The sequence below is a fragment of the Chionomys nivalis genome, chromosome 8, assembly GCF_950005125.1.
Source record: "Chionomys nivalis chromosome 8, mChiNiv1.1, whole genome shotgun sequence".
NCBI classification, from domain to species: Eukaryota; Metazoa; Chordata; class Mammalia; order Rodentia; family Cricetidae; genus Chionomys; species Chionomys nivalis.
Window position 1 is genome coordinate 89,904,053 of NC_080093.1, and position 21,943 is coordinate 89,925,995.

General features: G+C 38.4%; 1 protein-coding gene across 1 annotated transcript; it reads right to left on the reverse strand.

Moving 5' to 3' along the window:
- Positions 1 to 20,286: 20,286 nt before the first annotated feature.
- LOC130880246 (olfactory receptor 10A2) lies at positions 20,287 to 21,240 on the reverse strand. The gene has a single exon (XM_057779195.1). The coding sequence runs from the start codon at positions 21,238 to 21,240 to the stop codon at positions 20,287 to 20,289; it is 954 nt and encodes a 317-aa protein (XP_057635178.1).
- Positions 21,241 to 21,943: the final 703 nt, after the last annotated feature.

Here is a 21,943-nt window from a genome sequence, read left to right on the forward strand (position 1 = left end):
ACACTGTTAGTTTTTCTACCCCACCTGTATAGTATGGATAGTGTGTGTCCTTTAAGAATTGCTTAACATTTTCTTTTATTTTTAGTGTTCAAATACTTTTGGCCTGATAAATGTAGTAGTAGGATTCTTTCTCATTAGCTGACATTACTGTGTCTGAACCTGAGGATTTAGGTATTCTCATTCAGTTATTGATAGATTATCTATCTATCTATCTATCTATCTATCTATCTATCTATCTATCTACCTATCTATACATACATATGTATATGTATAAATATGGTGATGATAATAAAGATATAATTAATTGGAAATTATATGAATCTAAATATCAGCACAAGGAAGGAGGGTCCTATTAGGTTAGAGTCACACTCATGTGTTTGTGTATTATGGCTGTTTAGACACTAGAAAGCCAAAGCTGAGTGGCTTTGACAGTTTGTCTGTTTCTGTCTGAGCAATGAGGTATATAATGTCTAGTCACTACTGGTTTGTATTTTCAGTGCTGCACATATTTATGTTAAATAGTATTTTATATGCATTCCTTTTTATTGTCAGTGCACACATCATGACAGATAATAGCAAGTGGAGTCTACACTTCCCGAGTGTAGTGGAGTAGGTATCATTTGTTGTCCAACTTGATGAGATAGTCAAGTGCTTTTTACTATGCACATGACCCTGGATTTGACTCCCAGGGTTATAAAAAAAGAGACAGGCCGTAACAGTAAGTTTATTAAGTTATGTTTAATTGTCAAAACCAAGATGAGTCCAGATAAAATGAATACTTCTGATAAACCCCTGATTCCTGGAAGATTAGAGATTAGGGAGCAGAAGCAATCTCTAGCTAGAAAAGTTATTTTTACTGTTTTCAGTGACTCTTTATTAGCTGAGTGATATTACTGATACAAATTACTTTTTAGTGAAAGAGCACTAACTGAATGTAAAACATTAGCCATTAGATGGAATTGAATTAAAAATATTATTCAAAGGAGCAGGAATTATATGAGCAAGGGGTTGTCAAGATCATGAAGCAGAAACCACAGAGACAACTGACCCAAGCTAGCAGGAGCTTATGAACTCTAAACCAAGAGCTGGGGAACTTGCATGGGACCTAACTAGGCCCTCTGCATGTGGGTAACAGTTGTGTACCTTGGTCTGTTTGTGGAACCCCTGGCAGAGAGACCAGGATTTATCACTGATGCATGAGGTGGCTTTTGGAGCTCATTCCCTATGGTGGGATGCCTTGCTCATCCTTGATCCAGGGAGGCAGGGCTTGGTCCTGCCTCTATGAGACAGGCTTTGTTGACTCCCCATGGGAGGCCTTACCCTTTCTGAGGAATGAATGGGGGGGGGCGGTGGTTTGGTGGGAGGTATGAGGGATACAGGAGGAGGGGAGGGAAGGGGAACTGTGGTTGGTATATAAAATGCTTAAAAAGGAATATTACTTAATAATAAATTCAGGAAACATCAACTAGTACAAGTTGATATAAACTACATTAAGGTGTCATAAATCATGGAGTAAGATAGTGGAGAGAACATGAAATGATTCAGTTGAAAAATTTTGCAGTCATGGAAATGGTAATATTTAAAGCAATTGGGCTGTGAAGTCATGCTTCTCATCCATTCTCCTGTACTAGCCATGTCTCTGTATCTGTTTTCCTAAATTGGGCATGGTACTGGCATTCTTATCCACAAAGCTGAACCTTCTTAATTAGGAAACCAAGTTTTTTGATTTCTTTCTCTCTCCATGCCTCACCTTTCCCAACATGGACTCTTCTTCCTTCCTTTTTGTCTTGATACAAGGGGCAACTGTGCCATTGGTTGCTTATGCCAGAATTGTGGAAGGAGTTTGTCCTCTCTTCTCCCTTAGTTGTCATAATCTAGCTCAAACAACTTTGTGAATATTACATAAATGTATATTTAAAACCTGAACTGATTTCTGGTGCGACTATTATGAATGAGGCCATTATTTTACCCATCTCCCTATTTCAGCTCTTCTTATTTTCAATATCTGCTACCCAGCTACCATTGTTATCTAAGTCACTGTCTTGATCAAAATGTTACAAAGTTTACTTATTGTGTACAGATTAAACTTTAAAATTATTAGCATGATCAATTACATTTCCTGTTTGTGCTGACTTCTGGCTATGAATTAACTTTTTTTTTCTTTTTAAAAACATTTGCTCCAATTCACAAAATTTCATCAAAAAACATTTTGAGACTCGAGAGATGGCTTGGTGGTTAAAAGCAGTGGTTGTTCTTGATTAGGACATGAGTTCCATCTGCAGCACACACATGGTTGCTTTTAACCATCGGTACCTCCAGTGCTATGGGATCTGATGCCCTCCTCTGGCCACCACAGGTACTGCATGCATGTGATGCACAAACATGCAGAGAAAACAGCACATAAAAACTTAAGACATATTTTTAGCATCAAATGAGATGATCATATGTATTTTTCTTTCAGTTTATTTATATGATGGATTACATTGATAGATTTTCATATGTTGAACCATCCCTGCATCCCTGGGATGAAGCAATTTGATCATTGTGGATGATTTTTTTTGATGTGTTCTTGGATTCGTTTAGCCAGTATTTTACTGAATATTTTTGCATCCATGTTTATGAGTGGTATTGCTCTGTAATTCTTTTTCTTGGTTGTGTCTTTGTGTGGTTTTGGTAACAGGGTAATTGTAGCCTCATGAAAAGAGTTTGGCAATGAGCCTTCTGTTCCTATTATGTGGAGCACTTTGAAGAATATAGGCATTAGTTCTTTTTGGAAGTTCTGGTAGAAATCTGCATTCGACAAAATCCAACACCCCTTCATGATAAAGGTATTGGACAGATGAGGGATATGATGAACATATCTAAATAAAATAAAAGCAAAATAAAACAAACAGACAGCCAATATCAAATTAAATGGGGAGAAACTCCAAGCAATTTCACTAAAATCAGGAACAGGACAAGGCTGCCCACTATCTCCTTATCTTTACAACACAGTTCTTGAAGTTTTGGCTGTAGCAATAAGACAACAAAAGGAGATCAAGGGGATTTAATTGGGAAGGAAGAAGTCAAACTTTTGTTGTTTGTAGATGATATGATAGTATATATAAGTGACCCTAAAATCACTATCAGAGAACTCTAACAGCTGATATGTACCTTCAGTAATATGGCAGGATACAAGATCAACCAAAATATCAGTAGCCCTTCTATATACAAATGATAAAGAAACTGAGAGGGAAATCATAGAAACATCACTTTTCACAATAACCACAAGTAACATAAATTACCTTGGGGTAACACTAACCAAGAAAGTGAAAGACCTATTTGACAAGAACTTTAAGTCTTTGAAGAAAGAAATTAAAGAAGGTACCAGAAAATGGAAAGATCGCCCATGCTTTTGGATAGGTAAGATCAATATAGTAAAAATGGCAGTCCTACCAAAAGCAATCTATAGATTCAATGCAATCCCCATCAAAATCCCAACACAATTCTTCACAGACCTTGAAAGAACAATACTCAACTTCATATAGAAAAACCCAGGATAGCCAAAACAATACTGTTGGAGGAAATGCCGCTTGTTGGTTCCCTCCCACCTGGCTAGCTTAGACTCGAAATAATCACACAGAAACTGCATTAATTAAATTACTGCTTAGCCCATTAGCTCTAGCTTCTTATTGGTTAAATCTTACATATTGAGTTAAACCATCTCCATAAATCTGTGCATCACCACGAGGTCGTGGCCTACCAGCAAAGTTTCATCATATCTTTCTCTGGTGGCTCTGTGGCTTCTCTGTGACTCTGCCCTTCTTTCTCTCAGCATTCAGCCTTGCTTTCCCTGCCTACCTAAGTTCTGCCTTGTTATAGGTCCAAAGCTGTTTCTTTATTCATTAATGGTAATTACAGCACACAGAGGGGATTCTTAACCACCACACATTCCAATAGCTTTTTTTTTTACAGGAATAAAAATGTATTTCTTAAATTAATATGAAAGCACCAAAGATCTAGTATAGCCAAAGACATCCTGAGGAAAAATAACAATGCTAGGTGTATCACAACAGTTGATCTCAAGTTATATTATGAGATGGAGTTTTATATGAAGTTTTAACAGCAGAAACTTTGTGGCTCAAGATCCCAGAGAATAGAACAGATACCTATGCAACTATAGACATCTGTTCCAATACAGTGGTTAAAAAAGAATATACATTGGAGAAAAAAAAACTCTTCAACAAATGATAATACTATTTGTTTATTCACACATATAAAAATGAAAGTAGAATTCCATTTTATTCATCTTGTGCAAAAGTCAATTAAAAATGGATCAAAGGTCTTAATGTAAAAGTTGACTCTTTGAAACTACAACAGGAAATCATAAAGACTCTTTGGTAGCAAAAATGGATAAATAGAATCAGATACGTGTGTAATCTAAAACCTTCTCATTTGTGTCAGAACCAATCTTTTTTATTACAATGACTTGTAACATTGATACAAGAATTCATTTTCTATATCCAGATATTCAGTTCACTCCAAATACCAGAAAAATGTGTTTGTATCCCCCAAACATACTGAGGAACAGTTTAAAATTTCACAAACTTTTTTTATTATTAAAACTCAGGACCGCGAGGGGTGCACCCACACACTGAGACAGTGGAGATGTTCTATCAGGAACTCACCAAGGCCAGCTGGCCTGAGTCTGAAAAAGCATGGGATAAAACCGGACTCGCTGAACATAATAGACAATGAGGTCTACTGAGAACTCAAGAACAAATGGCAATGGGTTTTGATCCTACTGCACATACTGGCTTTGTGGGAGCCTAGGCAGTTTGGATGCTCACCTTACTAGACCTGGATGGAGGTGGGTGGTCCTTGGACTTCTCTTAGGGATTACTCTTAGGGATGATAAGGGAGGGGGACTTGATGGGGGAGGGGAAGGGAAATGGGAGGTGGTGGCGGGGAGAAGGCAGAAATCTTTAATAAATAAATATAAAATGAAAAAAAAATTTTTTTTTTTTTTTTTTTTTTTTGGTTTTTCGAGACAGGGTTTCTCTGTGGTTTTGGAGCCTGTCCTGGAACTAGCTCTGTAGACCAGGCTGGTCTCGAACTCACAGAGATCCGCCTGCCTCTGCCTCCCGAGTGCTGGGATTAAAGGCGTGCGCCACCACCGCCCGGCTGAAAAAAAAAAAATTTTTTAATTAAAAATTTCTGCCTCCTCCCTGTCTCCCTTTTCCCTCCCCCCACTCCCCATGCCCCACTCCCCTCCCCCTCCCTCTCCAGTCCAAAGAGCAGTCAGGGTTCCCTGCCCTGTGGGCAGTCCAAGGTCCACCCCTCTCCATCCAGGTCTAGGAAGGTGAGCATCCAAACAGGCTAGGCTCCCACAAAACCAGTACATGCAGTAGGATCAAAACTCAGTGCCATTGTCCTTGGCTTCTCAGCAGCCCTCATTGTCCACCATATTCAGAGAGTACGGTTTTATCCCATGCATTTTCAGTCCCAGTCCATCTGGCCTTGGTGAGCTCCCAATAGATCAGCCCCACCGTCTCAGTGGGTGGGTACCCCCATTGTGGTCTTTACTTCCTTGCTCATGTTCTCACAGAGGGGATTCTTACATCACAATCTTGTACAATAAAAGAACCTCTGAAAGCATCACCATCCCTGACATCAAGCTCTATTACAGAACTACAGTAATGACAATAGCTTGGTACTGGCATAAAAACACAGAGGTCCACCAATTGAATCAATCTGAAGACCCGGATATTAATCCACACACTTGTGAAACCTGATTTTTGACAAAGAAGCTAAAATTATACAAAGGAAAAAAAGATAGTACCTTCAACAAATGACATAACTGGATGTCAACATGTAGAAGAATGAAAATAGATCCATCTCTATCCCCATGCACAAAACTCAAGTCCAAATGGATTAAAGACCCCAATATAAACCCGACCACTGGATCTGATAGAAGAGAAAGTGGGTAGTAGGAGACCATTTCTTAAATATAACACTAGTAGCAAACATACTGAGAGCAACAATAAATAAATGGGACCTCCGGAAACTGAGAAGCTTCTGTAAAGCAAAGGACACAGTCAATAAGACAAAAAAGCAGGCTACTGAATGGGAAAAGATCTTCACCAACACATTATCAGACAAAGAACTAGTCTCTAAAATATATAAAGAACTCAAGATATTAAACATCAAAATTCTAAATAACCCGATTTAAAAATGGGGTACAGGACTAAACAAAGAATTCTCAACAGAAGAATTTCAAATGGCCAAATGATACTTAAGTCCCTTAGCCATAAGGGAAATGCATATTTAAACAACTCTGAGATACCATCTACACCTGTTGAAATGGCTAAGATCAAAAACACCAATGATACTTATGATGCAGAGTATGTGGAGTAAGGGGAACATTCATCTATTGTTGGTGGGAATGCAAACTTGTACAACTACTTTGGATATCAGTATGGTGGTTTCTCAGAAAATTGGGAATCAACCTTCCTCAGGATCCAGCAATACCACTCTTGGGCATATACCCAAAAGATGTTCAGTTATGATACAAAGGAATTTGTTCAACTATGTTTATAACAGCATTATTTATAATAGCCAGAATCTGGAAACAACCTAGATGCCCCTCCACTGAAGAATGGACAAAGAAAATGTGGCACATTTACATATTAGAGTACTACTCAACGGTAAAAAACAATGACACCTTGAATTTTGCATGCAAATGGATGGAATTAGAAACCCTATCCTGAGTGAGGGGTAACATAGACCCAAAAAGATGAATATGGCATGTACTTACTCATAAGTGGATACTAGCTATAAACAAAGGATATTGAGCCTATAGTTCATGATACTAGAGAAGCTAAGTAATGAGGTGAACCCTAGGAAAAACATATATAGATCTACCTGGAAAGTGGAAACAGACAAAAATCACCTGACAAAATTGGAAGCATGAGGGCTGGGGGAGAAGGGAGAATGGAAGCGGAAGAGCAGAGGGGTGAGGAGAACTTGAGGGAATGAGATAGTTGAGATGGAGGAAGGATGGAGATGAAAGCAAGGAAAGAGATATCTTGATTGAGGGAGTCATGATAGGGTTATCAAGAAACCTGGCTCTAGAGAAATTCCCAGGAATCCACAAGAATGACCCCAGCTAAAACCCTAAGGAATAGAGGAGAGGGGGGTCCAATCTTGACTTGCCCTTAGTCAGACTGATTAATATCTTAAATATAATCATAGAACCTTCATCCAATAATTGAAGGAAAGAAGAGGCAGAGACGCACATTGGAGCACTGCACTGAGCTCCCAAGTCCAGTCGAAGAGTGGAAGGAATGAGCAAAGAGGTCAAGACCATGATGGGTACACTCACTGAAACAGGGTACCTGAGCTAATGGGAGCTCACCAACTCCAGCCAGACTGGGAAGGAACAAGCATAGGACCAATTTATTCCCTCTCAATGTGGTTGACAGTTGCATGGCTGGGGCAGACTGCGGGGACACTGGCAGTGGCAGCAGGATTTATCCCTACTGCATGTATTGGCTTTCTGGGAACCTATTCTCTTTGGATGGATGGATACCTTGTTCAGCCTAGATATAGTAGGGAGGGCCTTGGCCCTTCCACAAAGCAATGTGTCTTACCCTCTCTGAGGATTGGATGGGGGTGGGTTGGGAGCAAATGTGGAGGGAATTGGAGAAGGAGAGGGAGTGAAAGTGTGGATTTTTATGTATAATAATAAAAAATATTTCTTTTTTAAAAAAATAAATTAAAAAACAAAACCAAGCAAACAAACATACAAACAAAAGTAAAAACAAAAATTCTGAAAAAAATTTTAACCACATGTAGGGATATAGCCCCACCCATTGGGGCGTGTTCGCCTCGGGCTAATGTTTATGGATAAATCTGCTGGGCGTGATCCCAGCAGCGCTTTTTCTTTTGCTCCACTTTTCCTGTGCTCCGTGGGAACCTGTGGTCTTGTAAGTCTATTTCCTTATTAAAGCTGTATATATCTATATAATCTGTCTGCATTCATTTGCGCCGCCACATTTTGGCGTCCCAACATCGGGCTATTTTGCCCCCGACCCGGCACAGGGGGGGGCGCAAGCTCCACCTTTCCCAGCTAGTTACTGGAGCTCAGGAAGTGCGATTTACAGCACGCTCCCTGCTCGCTTTCCCTTCCCCCATTCCAGGCCACTACAGTCGCAGAGTAGCGACCCCCACAGAGCAGTTAATAGCTCCCTGCTTGTTCCAAACCCTCACTGCCTGATTTATGGGAAGCACCTGTGGTTTTGAAGCAAAAGCCGCCAACCCCTTCCCTTAACAGGCAGTACAATAATTTTTGTTTTGAGTTAATTGTTTCAGACCGGCTCTGGCTTAGACCACATGGACTCAGGTGCATTTCTTTCGCCACCACTGGCAGGAAAACTTCATTACAGGTACATAATTTTCTTTTATAAATAAGAAAAATGTCTGAAAACATTACCATTCAAGACTTTAACAGCCTTTTCAGTTGTACCATGTGGGAGATTTTACAAGAAGTGTCTGTCAGCCCACAGATATGGATCTTTCTGGGATTCGTAGTTTTCCTTGGTACTGTATGGTTTGATAATAGAAATATGATAAAGTCTTTACGAGACGAGGTTGAACACTTAAAAACAATTGAGAATGACAACAATCTTCTCAAAAATCAGTTTGAAGTTCTCCAGGCAGAGAACAGATCTTTGTTTAACACAACTCGACAAACTGAACAAAATTTAGAAGAGGTACAGGTTGATGTTAAGGAGAAATTCATTACTATGGAAGAAGGAACAGCTGATTTGAGTCATAAGCTTCAGTCCCTTTCAGTAGGAACTGAAACATTAATGGCTGATATTAAGGAGAAATTCATTACTATGGAAGAGGGAACAGCTAATTTGAGTCGTAAGCTTCAGTCCCTTTCAGTAGGAACTGAAACATTAATGGCTGATATTAAGGAGAAATTCATTACTATGGAAGAAGGAACAGCTGATTTGGATCGTAAGCTTCAGTCACTTTCAGTAGGAACTGAAACATTAACTGAGAGAATCAAAACTGCTGAATGTGACAATCGGATTTTGTCTAAAGCTTATGACAGATTGGTGGAAAGATTGTCTATACAAGAAGGCACGGTATATGCTATAAAAATTATGTCCAAAGATGAGATGTTATCTCTAATGGACAAACTTCATACTTTAGAATCCTCAATGAAGGCTTTAGAACATAATTCTGGACAGGAGATTCAGACATTAAAGAAGGCAATGGTGAATAGAATTGAAAAGATTGAGGAATTTCTAAATTCTGAGGAAGAAGAGCAAGAGGTAGAAAGGCAAATTTTAACTAAATCTGTGGGTAAATCTCTCCGGGACAATTCCCACAAAGCTCTACCTACAGTTCTACCTGCCTTTCCAGTTGTAACAACAGAGAAAGTAGTTGGTTCCAGAAACCCTAGGGTCATCAAGGAAGATACATGGGAACCTGTCCGTATGAATGATCTCAAAGAAATTAAACAGGCTGTAATGACTTTTGGAATGAATACCTCTTTTGTTAAAGAGATGCTAAGATCTTGGGCCACCACGAATAAAGTCATGCCCTCTGACTGGTTTCAACTGAGCTCTGCTGTCCTTGAGAGTGGAACGCAATTGAAATGGAAATGCTTATTCAGGCAAGAGGCTAGACTTTTAGAACAGCAGGAAAGAGCAAAGGGAATTGAGATTTCCATAGATCAAATTCTAGGAGAGAGGCTATTTTCTGAGCCTCAGGAACAAGCTAATTTGGATGAAAACATACTCTCCGTGTGTACTACAGCAGCTTTAAGGGCTTGGGACAGGGTGCAAGACCCAGGACAGAGGATGGAATCATTTGTCAGAGTTAAACAGGGTCAGAGAGAACCCTTTACTGACTTTTTACAAAGAATAACTAAAGCTGTACAAATAGGGATATCTGACCCAGAAGCAAGACGTATAATGATCGAGACTTTGGCTTATGAAAATGCAAATGTGGAATGCAAAAGGATTTTGGAACCTTTAAAGCTCAGATCAGCGCCATTAGAAGAATGGGTCTTGCATACACTAGATGTTGATACATTTGACTATGGCACGGAAGCATGGGTAGAAGAAGCAATTTCCAATGGTAAAAGGAGACATCAGAATACCAAATGTTTTAATTGTGGCAAAATGGGTCATATGAAAAGGAATTGTAGACAATGGATTTTCAGAAATAATAATAATGCATCTTCTAGAAATAACAGAAATAGGAGGACTCAGCCTTCAGGTTTATGTAGAAGATGTGGAAAGGGCAGACATTGGACGAATGAGTGCAGGTCTACAAGAGATAGACAAGGCAACCTGATACAGATGGGAAACGTGAGAGGGGGGGCCTCACAGGCCCCCATGGTAAACATGGTTCAGTCATTTCCAGTTACTACAGAGAATGTGACTCGTCAGGACAATTAGAAAGCCCATGCCTACTGTTACAAGCAATAAAGTTCAGAAAGATGAGTTCCGTGTGTTTTGGCAAACTTCTATAAATGACCAAAGACCAAAGCTGAGAGTGTGTGTAAATGGCATTTTTATTACTGGCCTGCTGGACACAGGTGCGGATGTAAGTATCATTATCCCAGAATCTTGGCATCCATATTGGCCTCTTCAGAATGTAAATGTTCAGCTCCTGGGAATTGGAACCCTATCTCGAGTAAGGCAGAGCACGAGATGGGTTGAATGTATAGGACTAGAGGGACAAATAGGAAAATTAAGGCCATATGTAGCCAATATTGCAATGAATTTATGGGGTCGTGACCTATTACAACAATGGAATACCCAAATTAACATTCCTGCTACTTCTAGAGCCTATATTTCTGGGGATAATATTAAAAGATATTACAAACGGATAAAACCGGCCATTCGGGCTGTACAAGAACAAGCAATTGATGTCCCTTCAGAGATACCAACAGCCTTGCCTTTAAAATGGTTGACTGAGAAACCAATATGGACAAAGCAATGGCCTTTAGCTGAGGAAAAGTTACAGGCTTTAGAACAGTTGGTACAAGAGCAATTAGATGTTGGACATATAGAAGAATCTACCAGCCCTTGGAATTCTCCTGTATTTGTGATTAAGAAAAAAATCAGGTAAATGGAGAATGGTAACAGATCTCAGGGCTATCAACAAGGTTATTCAACCTATGGGCCCTCTGCAATCTGGAATTCCTTTGCCCTCTTTATTGCCAAAAGGATGGCCTCTCATAGTTATTGATTTAAAGGATTGTTTTTTCACTATACCTTTACAAAAAGAAGATAGAGAAAAATTTGCCTTCACAGTGCCTACTTATAATAATTCTCAACCTTCGAGGAGGTACCACTGGGTTGTCCTCCCCCAGGGTATATTAAATAGCCCCTCCCTGTGCCAATATTTTGTGAATCAACCATTGAAAATAATACGGAAAAAATTTCCCAAATCTATAGTATATCGTTACATGGACGACATTTTGTTATCCGATTCAAACATGGATACCTTGAACAGACTGTTTGAAGAAATAAAAATACTTTTACCAAAATGGGGATTGCAAATTGCTCCTGAAAAGATTCAGAAGGGAGATTCTGTTAATTATTTAGATTATAAAATAGGTTTACAAAAAATTAAGACACAAAAGGCACAAATTAGGAGAGATCGCCTTCGGACTCTTAATGACTTTCAAAGACTATTAGGGGACATTTCCAGTCTACGGCCAGCTATTGGGATAACACCTGATCTAATAATTCATTTGAACAAAACCTTGGATGGTGACAAAGATTTAAACAGTCCCAGAGAATTAACAGCTGAAGCAGAAAAGGAACTGATGATGATTGAGGAAAAGTTACAACAGGCACATGTGGATAGGGTAAATCCAGAGCTCGATTGTATTCTCGTCATACTACCATCAAAAATTTCCCCTACAGGAATTTTAATGCAGAGAGATGATATTATCTTGGAATGGATCTTTTTACCACATAAACCAAGTAAGAAACTGAAAACTTATGTGGAAAAAGTCTCTGAGTTAATTATAAAAGGCAAGTTGAGACTTCGTCAACTAGCAGGCATAGACCCAGCAGAAATTATAGTGCCTTTCACTGCTGATGAACTAAAGAAATTATGGGAAGATAATGAACCATGGCAAAGAGCTTGTGCTAATTTCTTGGGACACATTAATAACAACTATCCAAAAAGCAAGAGGCTTAACTTCGTAAAGAGAACTTCTTGGATCCTTCCTCGAATCGTCCGTGATACTCCAATAACTGGAGTCTGTACGTTCTATACTGATGCCAATAAATCAGGGAAGGCAGGTTACAAATCAGAAGACTTGGGTAAGGTGGAACAAAGTCCTTATGATTCTGTCCAGAAGGCAGAATTATATGCCATTCTTATGGTGCTAAGGGATTTTAAAGAACCTATTAATATAGTTACTGATTCACAATATGCAGAAAGAGTTATTTTACATATTGAAACTGCTGAATTTATACCTGATGATACAGAACTAACCTCTTTGTTTATCCAGGTGCAAGATTTGATTAGGAACAGGCTTTGCCCTATGTACATAACACACATCCGATCCCATATGGGTCTGCCAGGTCCTCTAGCACAAGGTAATGCAGAAATTGATCAATTATTGATTGGTAGTGTGCTACAAGCCTCTGAATTTCATAAAAAACATCATGTTAATAGCAAAGGTTTGAAGAAAGAGTTTTCTATTACATGGCAACAAGCTAGGGAGATTGTAAAGAAATGCCCTACTTGCTCTTTCTATAACCAAACGCCACTGCCTGCAGGGGCTAATCCAAAGGGCACCCAAAGGAATGAAATCTGGCAGATGGATGTGTTCCACTTTGCAGAATTTGGAAAATTAAAATATGTTCATCACACCATTGACACATATTCAGGCTTTCAGTGGGCAACGGCTTTAAGTTCAGAAAAAGCTGATTCAGTTATCACTCATTTATTAGAAGTCATGGCTATCATGGGTATACCTACACAAATAAAGACAGATAATGGTCCTGCTTATGTCTCTAGGAAAATGAAACGGTTTTTTGATTATTACAATATCAAGCATGTTACAGGTATACCATACAATCCTACAGGTCAAGCAGTCATAGAAAGATCAAATCGAACTATAAAGGATATGTTGAACAAACAGAAAGGGGTGGAAAACACCCCCAGAAATAGGTTACATAATGCTTTGTTAACCTTGAATTTCCTCAACGCTGATGAGAAGGGAACATCGGCTGCAGAAAGACATTGGATAATGGAAAAGTCTACTGAACTAAATCAACCAGTTTATTTCAAGGATGTGCTGACCTCACAATGGAAGCCAGGAGATGTGCTATGTTGGGGAAGGGGATTTGCTCTTGTCTCCACAGGTGAGGAAAAATTGTGGATTCCGTCAAAATTGATAAAGGTTCGTTTTGATGAAGAGAAGCCAGTTGGGAAAGATAAATAACAATTCAATCACATGGATGGCAATCATACTGATGGTAAGTAATACAGATAGGTTGGGGGCAGGGTTCTCTTCTTATCTCCACAGGAAAATACCCATCTTCAAAGAATTTAAGGGACCCCTAATATTTAATTACTGATGGAGGGACTTGTTCTGTAAGTATTAATTTTTTTTATATATATATGTCTTAAACTTTCTTTGCTTTTCCTCATATCTGTGTCTTTCTTTATATGTCATTATATGTCCTTGTTGTTAATGTTTCAATTTCCCATAACAAGCAACAAATTTTCCTACAGTAATCTTTGAAGTTTCCAGGATGAAGATGGGGCCCCACGACATCAACTCCATCTGGTTTTTATGACGTCATGAATTTTTTTTAAAGCGTTAATATTAGACCTGTTTTTTGGTACCAACTACAAGTGACAATTTCGAATGGTGCACATTTTTGACAACACTCTGGTCGGACCTTCTCAAAACGCTCTGAGACCAATTACAATTTTCTTAGGTCAAAGGTTAATTTGGGAATTTTACCATCATTTGCTTTCACAGGACCCCCTAAGAAGAACGTCGCTCCCATGTCAGCTAGAAGCAATCTTAGAGGACGACATCCCCTCTCCCAACAGAGTTTGCCCTCAGGGTTGGGGACATCTTTTAGTGGTTGGTTTAGGGTTGAGGGGATGGGGTGATATTTTTTTGAAAAAAAAAAAAGAAGAAGAGGAAGAAGAAGGGGGATTAACTGGTTTTTTGGGATGATTGATATTTGTGAATTACTGTTTATAGAAAATTGTATTGGTACTGTTTCTTATATATTGATATGTTGAATATTGAATGTGAGTGTTCCTACCTCTATTTTTGTATGAGTATGCTTATAACTTTGTCTATATTGTATTGATACATCTACCATATTACATTGTACATTTCTACCTCTGATACTATGACATTGTTTACAGTTGAAGATCATTGTCTTCATATATTGCACAGTTGTTTATTCTTTTAGTCTTCAAAGTTAGATAGGTATTGAGAATTATATGTTTGTCATATTTATTTTTAAGTTAATTAGGTCTTTTAATTACATAGAGATTATATTTAGTATAGATAGTATGATCTTCAGCCTCTTCGAAGAGCTGTAGAAAATGGCCTTTAATCTAACCTAAAATTTCTGTGCCAAAGAGACACAATTACTCCTGGCAACACCACTCTACTCCCGAGAGAACGTTGAGCACCAAAGACACTCCACTGGGAGCTTGTCTTCTTGGCAGAACTGGCCTTTGGGTTAAGAAAAGCCCATACCTCAACTTCTGACAAAGATACAGAATATCCCTAAGTGGATGAAACAGGATTGTCTTATCTTGCCAAGACAGAGTAGGATAGTCCTAAGAAAGTTCCTTGCCTTTAATAATGGTATGCCAATTATGTTAGGCCTTAGCCAAAGTTGGTTGACTCAACATTGCAAACGAGACTTTGGGTGATTGCCCAGGTAGTCAGTTGTCTCTGTCAATTGTTGCACATTTTGGATATCTCTCGATTGTTAAATAATATTTATTCCCTTCTCAGATCTTTGATGGAGTTGAAGATTATATAATTGTAGTTACTCTCTATGTTATTTAGACTCCTTGAGATAGAATGTTTAGCAAAAGTTTTGTTCTCAATATTGTTTGTTATATTTATTATTTGTTATTATTGTATATAGTTGTATTTGGTTTAGTTCTATCTTATTTAGACAAAAGGGGGAGATGTAGGGATATAGTCCCACCCATTGGGGGCGTGTTCGCCTCGGGCTAATGTTTACAGATAAATCTGCTGGGCGTGATCCCAGCAGCGCTTTTTCTTTTGCTCCGCTTTTCCTGTGCTCCGCGGGAACCTGTGGTCCTGTAAGTCTATTTCCTTATTAAAGCTGTATATATCTATATAATCTGTCTGCATTCATTTGCGCCGCCACAACCACAGTTTCTTTTGCATTTCCACCGTGTAAGTTCTTTACCTGGAACTTTTGTGGTTTTGTTAAGTGGAGTCCTATTTCCCCACTTCTTAACTCAGTTACAGGACTTAGCTTAAACATCATCACATAAAGGACTGGAAAATATTTCTTTGTTTTTATGTGTTTGGCAATCATTCTTTTCCCATCCTGGTAATTTAAGAAACTTCTAAATCTAGTTGTTTTAAAGATGGGGTTTTATGTAGTACAGGTTATCCTTGTATTTGGTATTTACCTGAGGAGTACCTTCTCTCTTCCCTTTGAGAGTGCTGATATTACTAGTGTCATCACTATGCCCTGCAGCACTTTTAATTTGAAAGGTGTGGTGCCATTCCTTTAAATGCCAGCGAGTCAGCCATGCTCTAGAATCATCTAAAATACCACTGTGCTAATAAATCCCTTAATAGTTGGGCAGTGGTGGCACATGCCTTTAATCCCAGCACTAGCAAGGCAGAGGCAGGTGCATCTCTGTGAGTTCAAGGCCAGCCTGGTCTACAGAGTGAGTTAAAGGACAGCCAGGGCTACACAAAGAAACCCTGTCTTGAAAATAAAACAAACAAAAACCAAACCAAACACCCTATCTTAACAGTTTTCCTTATTATTTATAAAGTTAAGAGCAACCTGACTCTCTAAATTTTAACAGCTTTTGAAGATTCCCCATGAAATTATAGGTGATTAATTTTTATTTTATCTTTATAGTAATGACTAAATATTATTAAATTTCCTACAAATATTTTCTAAAACCTTGAAGTGCCTTAGTTTTGGCTGCACACGGGTGCAGGAGACTGTGGATGTAAGAAGAGGGTATTGCTTGGGGCTTGTAGCTGGAGTTCTGTAAGGGGTGAGAAGTGTCCCACAGTGTTGGGGGCTGAATTCTGGTCCCCTGCAAGAGCAGCAACCACCTGCAACAGCTGAGCACCCTCCCTAGCTCCTGGTGTGTTCTCTTAATCTTACTTTTGGCAAGTTTATGTTTTCTTTCTCAAGACTTTTTATGTTTACTGTTTTTTATTCTGCTTACTCATTTTTGAGAATTTAAAAATTTGCCCATTTTTCAATTCAGTTCTATTTTCTTTCATATCTTAAGGCTTTCATATTTTTTCTTTAGGTTTATTTATTTATTAAAGATTTCTGCCTTCTCCCCGCGGGGGACTTGATGGGGGAGGGAGAGGGGGAGGGAAAAGGCTTTCATATTAAATGGATTGATTTTGCCTGTTTCATGACATTAACCATTTTATCAACCAGAAGTTGTGCATGTTCTTACTGGGAAATACTACTAAGCATGGTGCTTGGTTTATAGTAACTGCATGCATGAGAAAAATAGTTAAAATAAGATCTTTCATGTATTTTGGCCCATTAATTCCACATGGTATCTTATATTAATAAAAAGTCAAACTACTAAAACGCTCATCTCATTACTGTTTATATTTGATAAATATATTATTTGATATATATTTCATAAAAATGTGCTAACTAATCCTGTTGAATTAGATATAATAAGATGTATGAATTAAATAATTACAACTATACAAGTTAATATGCTTTATATTTTATAAACAACAGATGTTTCCTATTTTTTTTTTCTTTTTCGAGACAGGTTTCTCTGTAGCTTTGAAGCCTATCCTGTAGCTAGCCCTTATAGACCAGCTGGCCTCAAACTCACAGAGATCTGCCTGCCTCTGTCTCCCAAGTGCTGGGATTAAAGGCGCGGGCCACCAATGCATGGCTGATGTTTGCTATTCTTACATATAATTAGAGAAGGATAATAAAATGAAAAATGCTTTATGATTAAAGTTTAGGCCTTTCTTCATATTGATCATTTAACTCAAATGTTCCTATTCTGGGTACAAATTATCATAGTTATCTCCATGTTTAGATGAAAAAACTTTTAATGTAACAAATAGCTTATGCATATCCAAATCTTGAAACTCTAGCAATGATATTAAGTAATAAAGCATATAATAACATCTACCTACATATAAGAGATTAAAATTTACATATAGATCCACAGTGGTCAGAGAATATTAAGTTACGTGCAGTAAAATGAAAAATCATTTTTTGTTCCTGTGTAATAAAATTTTGTGTTTTTCTTTTTATAGTTCATCTTTTTCTAAATTACAAGTGGCTTTTCAACTAGATAACATAAGTGACCCAATGTCATGCTTCAACATTCAAAAATTAAGACTAATAAATATTTAAGTGATTGTGGCAACATCAGTTTAAGTAAGGCACAATGTAGTTAATGGACATTAGAGGAAAAGAAGGAAGTATGGTGGGGAGAATTGTGTTTATATTACATGTATTTATCCTGGAGAAAGAGAAGACATGAAGGCAAGGTAGTGTTAGATCTTGGGAAATCAGTGCTATGTCAAAAAGGTGACAGGTGAGTTGGAGTCATTTTATATGTCAGCATATGTATCACTACAATGTCCTATTGAGGAAAATAGGTGAAGCAACTTCATAATTAGAACAATGTTTTCTATTTTGGTTTCTTTTAAAAAATATCCATGCATTTTTGTAAGTATGAGTGTTTTGTCTGTGTGCATGTATATGCATCATGGGCATGCTGGCCTCAGAGGACAGCAGAGGGCATCAGATCCCTTGGAACTGCAGTTAGAGGCAGCTGTGAGTCAATGTGTGGGAGGCGGCAATCAAATCTGGTCCTCTGCAAGAGCAGCAAGTGCTCTCAACCATTGAGCCATTTTTCAAACTCTTCCATTTTGATTTCCAAGCCCTAACTACAGAGAGTTTTAGTTTTTTAATATACTTTACTTATGAGTGTACAACTTGCCCAGATTCATGGCCCCATTCCCAGGAATAAGAGCATTAATTATGAGTCTATTTTTCCAGTGTTGGACATAGAAGAGTACCTACAAAGGAATGACTTATTTAAAAATAGTTCTCTATTAATTATATTCATTAATATAACTTGACCTTGGAAAACAATGGCATAAAATGTTCATTTATTGTTATTCAGTCATATATTTAGTGGTAGTAATAACCATTCTTTATTTTGTCATGGAGACATTTATTATTTCCCCAAGTTATAAGCACAAAGTAAAATACGGGAAAAATCTTTTTATATTTTCAGAAGACAAGATATTAGCAGAATATGTGGTTTTATTTTCTACTCTAAGGATATGAGTTACAAAGCAATTACAAAGCAGATTCTTGAACATTTATTTTGGATTGTTCAAATAAAATATTTATTGCAAGTTCATACAGCTTAATACCTCAGAAAAGAGTTGATTGCCACAAACAGCAAGGTGACTAAGACAGACTGGTTAAGGGCGTGAACTTGTGTTGAAAGTATAAAGGAGACACGATGTAACTATAGCCTATTTCCACGTCCTTCTCCATCCTGTCCTCACTGCCCAGGTTTACTCTTTGCAACCTTATCCTCAAGAACCTGCATGTCTACTATGGTGGTTTTTGGTCTCTTTACTTAAACATACATTTCCCCAGTATGTTCTAAATAACTATGTCATTTTACAGTATATTCATGTTGTGTTCACTTGTGCTCTGAGGGTAGGACTCTTCTGGCTTCTAATAACACAAATAAGCTTGACTGATTTATGTGAATGTTTCATGAAAATTCTCTTTTGAAACTATTGCTCCGCTTTTCACCTGAATGCTTGCAGTCAGTGTGTAAGGAGTGCGGTTATCTTTGTATAAGTTTTCTGATTCATTCATGTCCATCTTAAGTGAAGGTTGCTCCAAAAGAAGTCTGATCAGCATGATATTTTGTGAAGCTCTTTGTTTTGAACTCTTATAAGTATAGTTGTATTTTTCCTCATGTGATTGAAGTGTGAATTAAATGCAAGCTCTTTATGTATTTCTCAAACATACTCTTGCCCACTCACTTCTCTTTCAATCACTCTTATGAAAGATTGTTTCACAATGACTCTGAACTAAACAATTTCTACATATTATGTGGCACTAAAAATAATAAACCATATATTCAAATACTTGGGTTTTAGAAATGTATCTAGTTATCCTTGTTTAAATGTCTTTAATTTTCTTTCTGCAGTCATAAGCTAATTTGCTCTTATCAGTAACTTTATTTGAACTCCTCAATATTAATTAACATATTCACTTGTGATGGGCTTTTGTCCTTTCATCCCGACAATGCACATGACTTTAAAATACAAAGTCACTAAGCTCAATACACAAGTTCTCTTAGGGGCCCATGGGAAGCCTGCAGAGGACAGTATCATAACAGACAGTGTGTGAAAATTCGCAGCTGTTTTTAACAAAGTGTTAGAGTCTAAAAATGGAATTGGGAGAACTGTAGACTAGGTTATTCCACCTGGCCAAAGTAGCCTTTGGGAAGAGCCAATGGCATTGTTGAGGCTATGTAAATATGCATGGGCATTAGTAGTTGACCCTCCTCTGTTTGAGGTCCCAAACTGCCTATCTAAGGGGAAAGTGAAATAAAAGGAAATAACAAAAGAATTATTCAGTAGAAGAATAGGGATGTTCCTTCTTACCTGGAACCATACTAGTTAAAGTCAAACAAAGGGCCAGGATGACTTTTGATGCTTTTTTTTACTGTATTTTCTGGTATATGATTCCAAGTACACATTAGAAGGAGTCACACATAGTTCACAATGTATACCAATTTCATGTCTATTCACAAAATAAATACCTTGAACAAACTGGCCACAGAGTACCAAAAATTCAAATTACTCTGGTGAGAAAACAATGTTCACACAATCGGAAGGCAGAGAAGCGTAGATGGATATCAATGACCTCTAAGCTCCTTTGTCTCTACTGAGCTTCCTAACAGCCGTTAATCAAGTGGGTGTCACTCCAGTGGACATTTAAAGAGGGGAGAGTAATTTTACGTGATGTGGCTTCTGAGACCCAGGGGCTTGTTGAAGGTCCGACTGAGAGCATTTTTCACCTCATTATTCCTCAGGCTATAGATGATGGGGTTCAACATGGGAGTCACAACAGTGTAGGACAATGACAGCAACTTCTTGCTTTCAGGGGAATTATTTGATTTAGGCCTAAAGTAAGTGAGGCTTAAAGACACATAGAAAAGAGAGACAACAAGGAGATGTGAGGAACAGGTAGAGAAGGCTTTGTGCTTCCCTTTGGCTGATGGAATCTTGAGGATGGAAGCAGCAATGCGAGTGTAGGAACACAGGATCAGCAGGCAGGGCATCATGACGACCAGAATGGTGCCTACAATGGCATAGACCTCAAACCATACTGTCTCTGCACAGACCAGCCTCAGCACAGGTGGGCTGTCACAGAAGAAGTGGTTCACCTTGTTGTTGGCACAGAAAGGAAAACTGAAGAGCCATGTGGTCTGCACAGTGGCTACAGGGAATCCTGGAAACCAGGACGTAGCAGCCAGTTTGGAACATGTCCCTTGGTTCATGATGATTGGGTAATGCAAGGGACTGCAGATGGCTACATAGCGGTCATAGGCCATGGTGGCAAGGAGGAAGCATTCAGCTACTCCAAAGAAGAAGAAGAAATACATCTGAGTTGCACAGCCAAGGAAGGAGATGCTTGTGTCCTGGGCAATAAGGGTCCCCAACATTTTAGGCACAATGACCAGGTTGAAGCCAAGCTCTAAGAAGGACAAGTTTCTGAGGAAGAAGTACATTGGGCTTTGCAGCATGGGATCAGCTAATGTCACCAGAATGATGAGGCTGTTTCCCAGCAGAGTGATTAGGTAGATGGCTAGAAATGCCAGAAAGAGCAAGATCTGTATTTCAGTTGGCAGGGAAGAGAAGCTCATGAGAACAAATTCATTTATTCGTGACCAGTTTCCTTCAGCCATGGGCTATAAATTTCCTCTCTGCTTATGAAGACAGATTCTTGATTGCACAAGACAGATTCTGAACTCCCCTACCCCTCCAGATTGCTGATTAGTTTCAGGAAAGAGGCAAAATCAGGATATGTTAAACTAGGACAAATTCCTAGTGCTTATTTGAGCCATGCCTGAGTGAGCCTCTGAAGTGGATTTCCCCATTTTCACATTCACCAGTAGGAAGACAAGCATAGGAATATCACAGAGTCTGTAGAAGGGACATTGAAGGATACATTTTTGGAATTGTGATGCCTCTTAAAGTGCACAAACTTTTGAGAAATATGTTCATTATCGATAATTTTAAAACCCCCACTAAATAGGCATTTACCAAACCTCTGGAAATAGAATTGCAATAGTAGATAGGCAAGCTGACGTTCTACTTTTCATGAATCTTGACTTTGAGCTGCAATTGGTTTGTGAGCTTCTGTTGAAAACAGCTTATGTGTCCCATCTCCCTGAAATTTCTGTTTCCTGTGTGATCACACTGAACTCAGAGAAATAGTAGAAAAGCAAGGTAGGGACAGAATTTTTCTTCTGATTTGGTCTCACTGTGTAGCTCAGGTTGGTCTCAAACCCACAATTCCCCTGCCTCTGCATCCACCTCCTTAGTGCTGGAAATAAAGGTATGCATTACTACTCCTGTAATAAAGCAGATTTTTTAACCCAAACAATG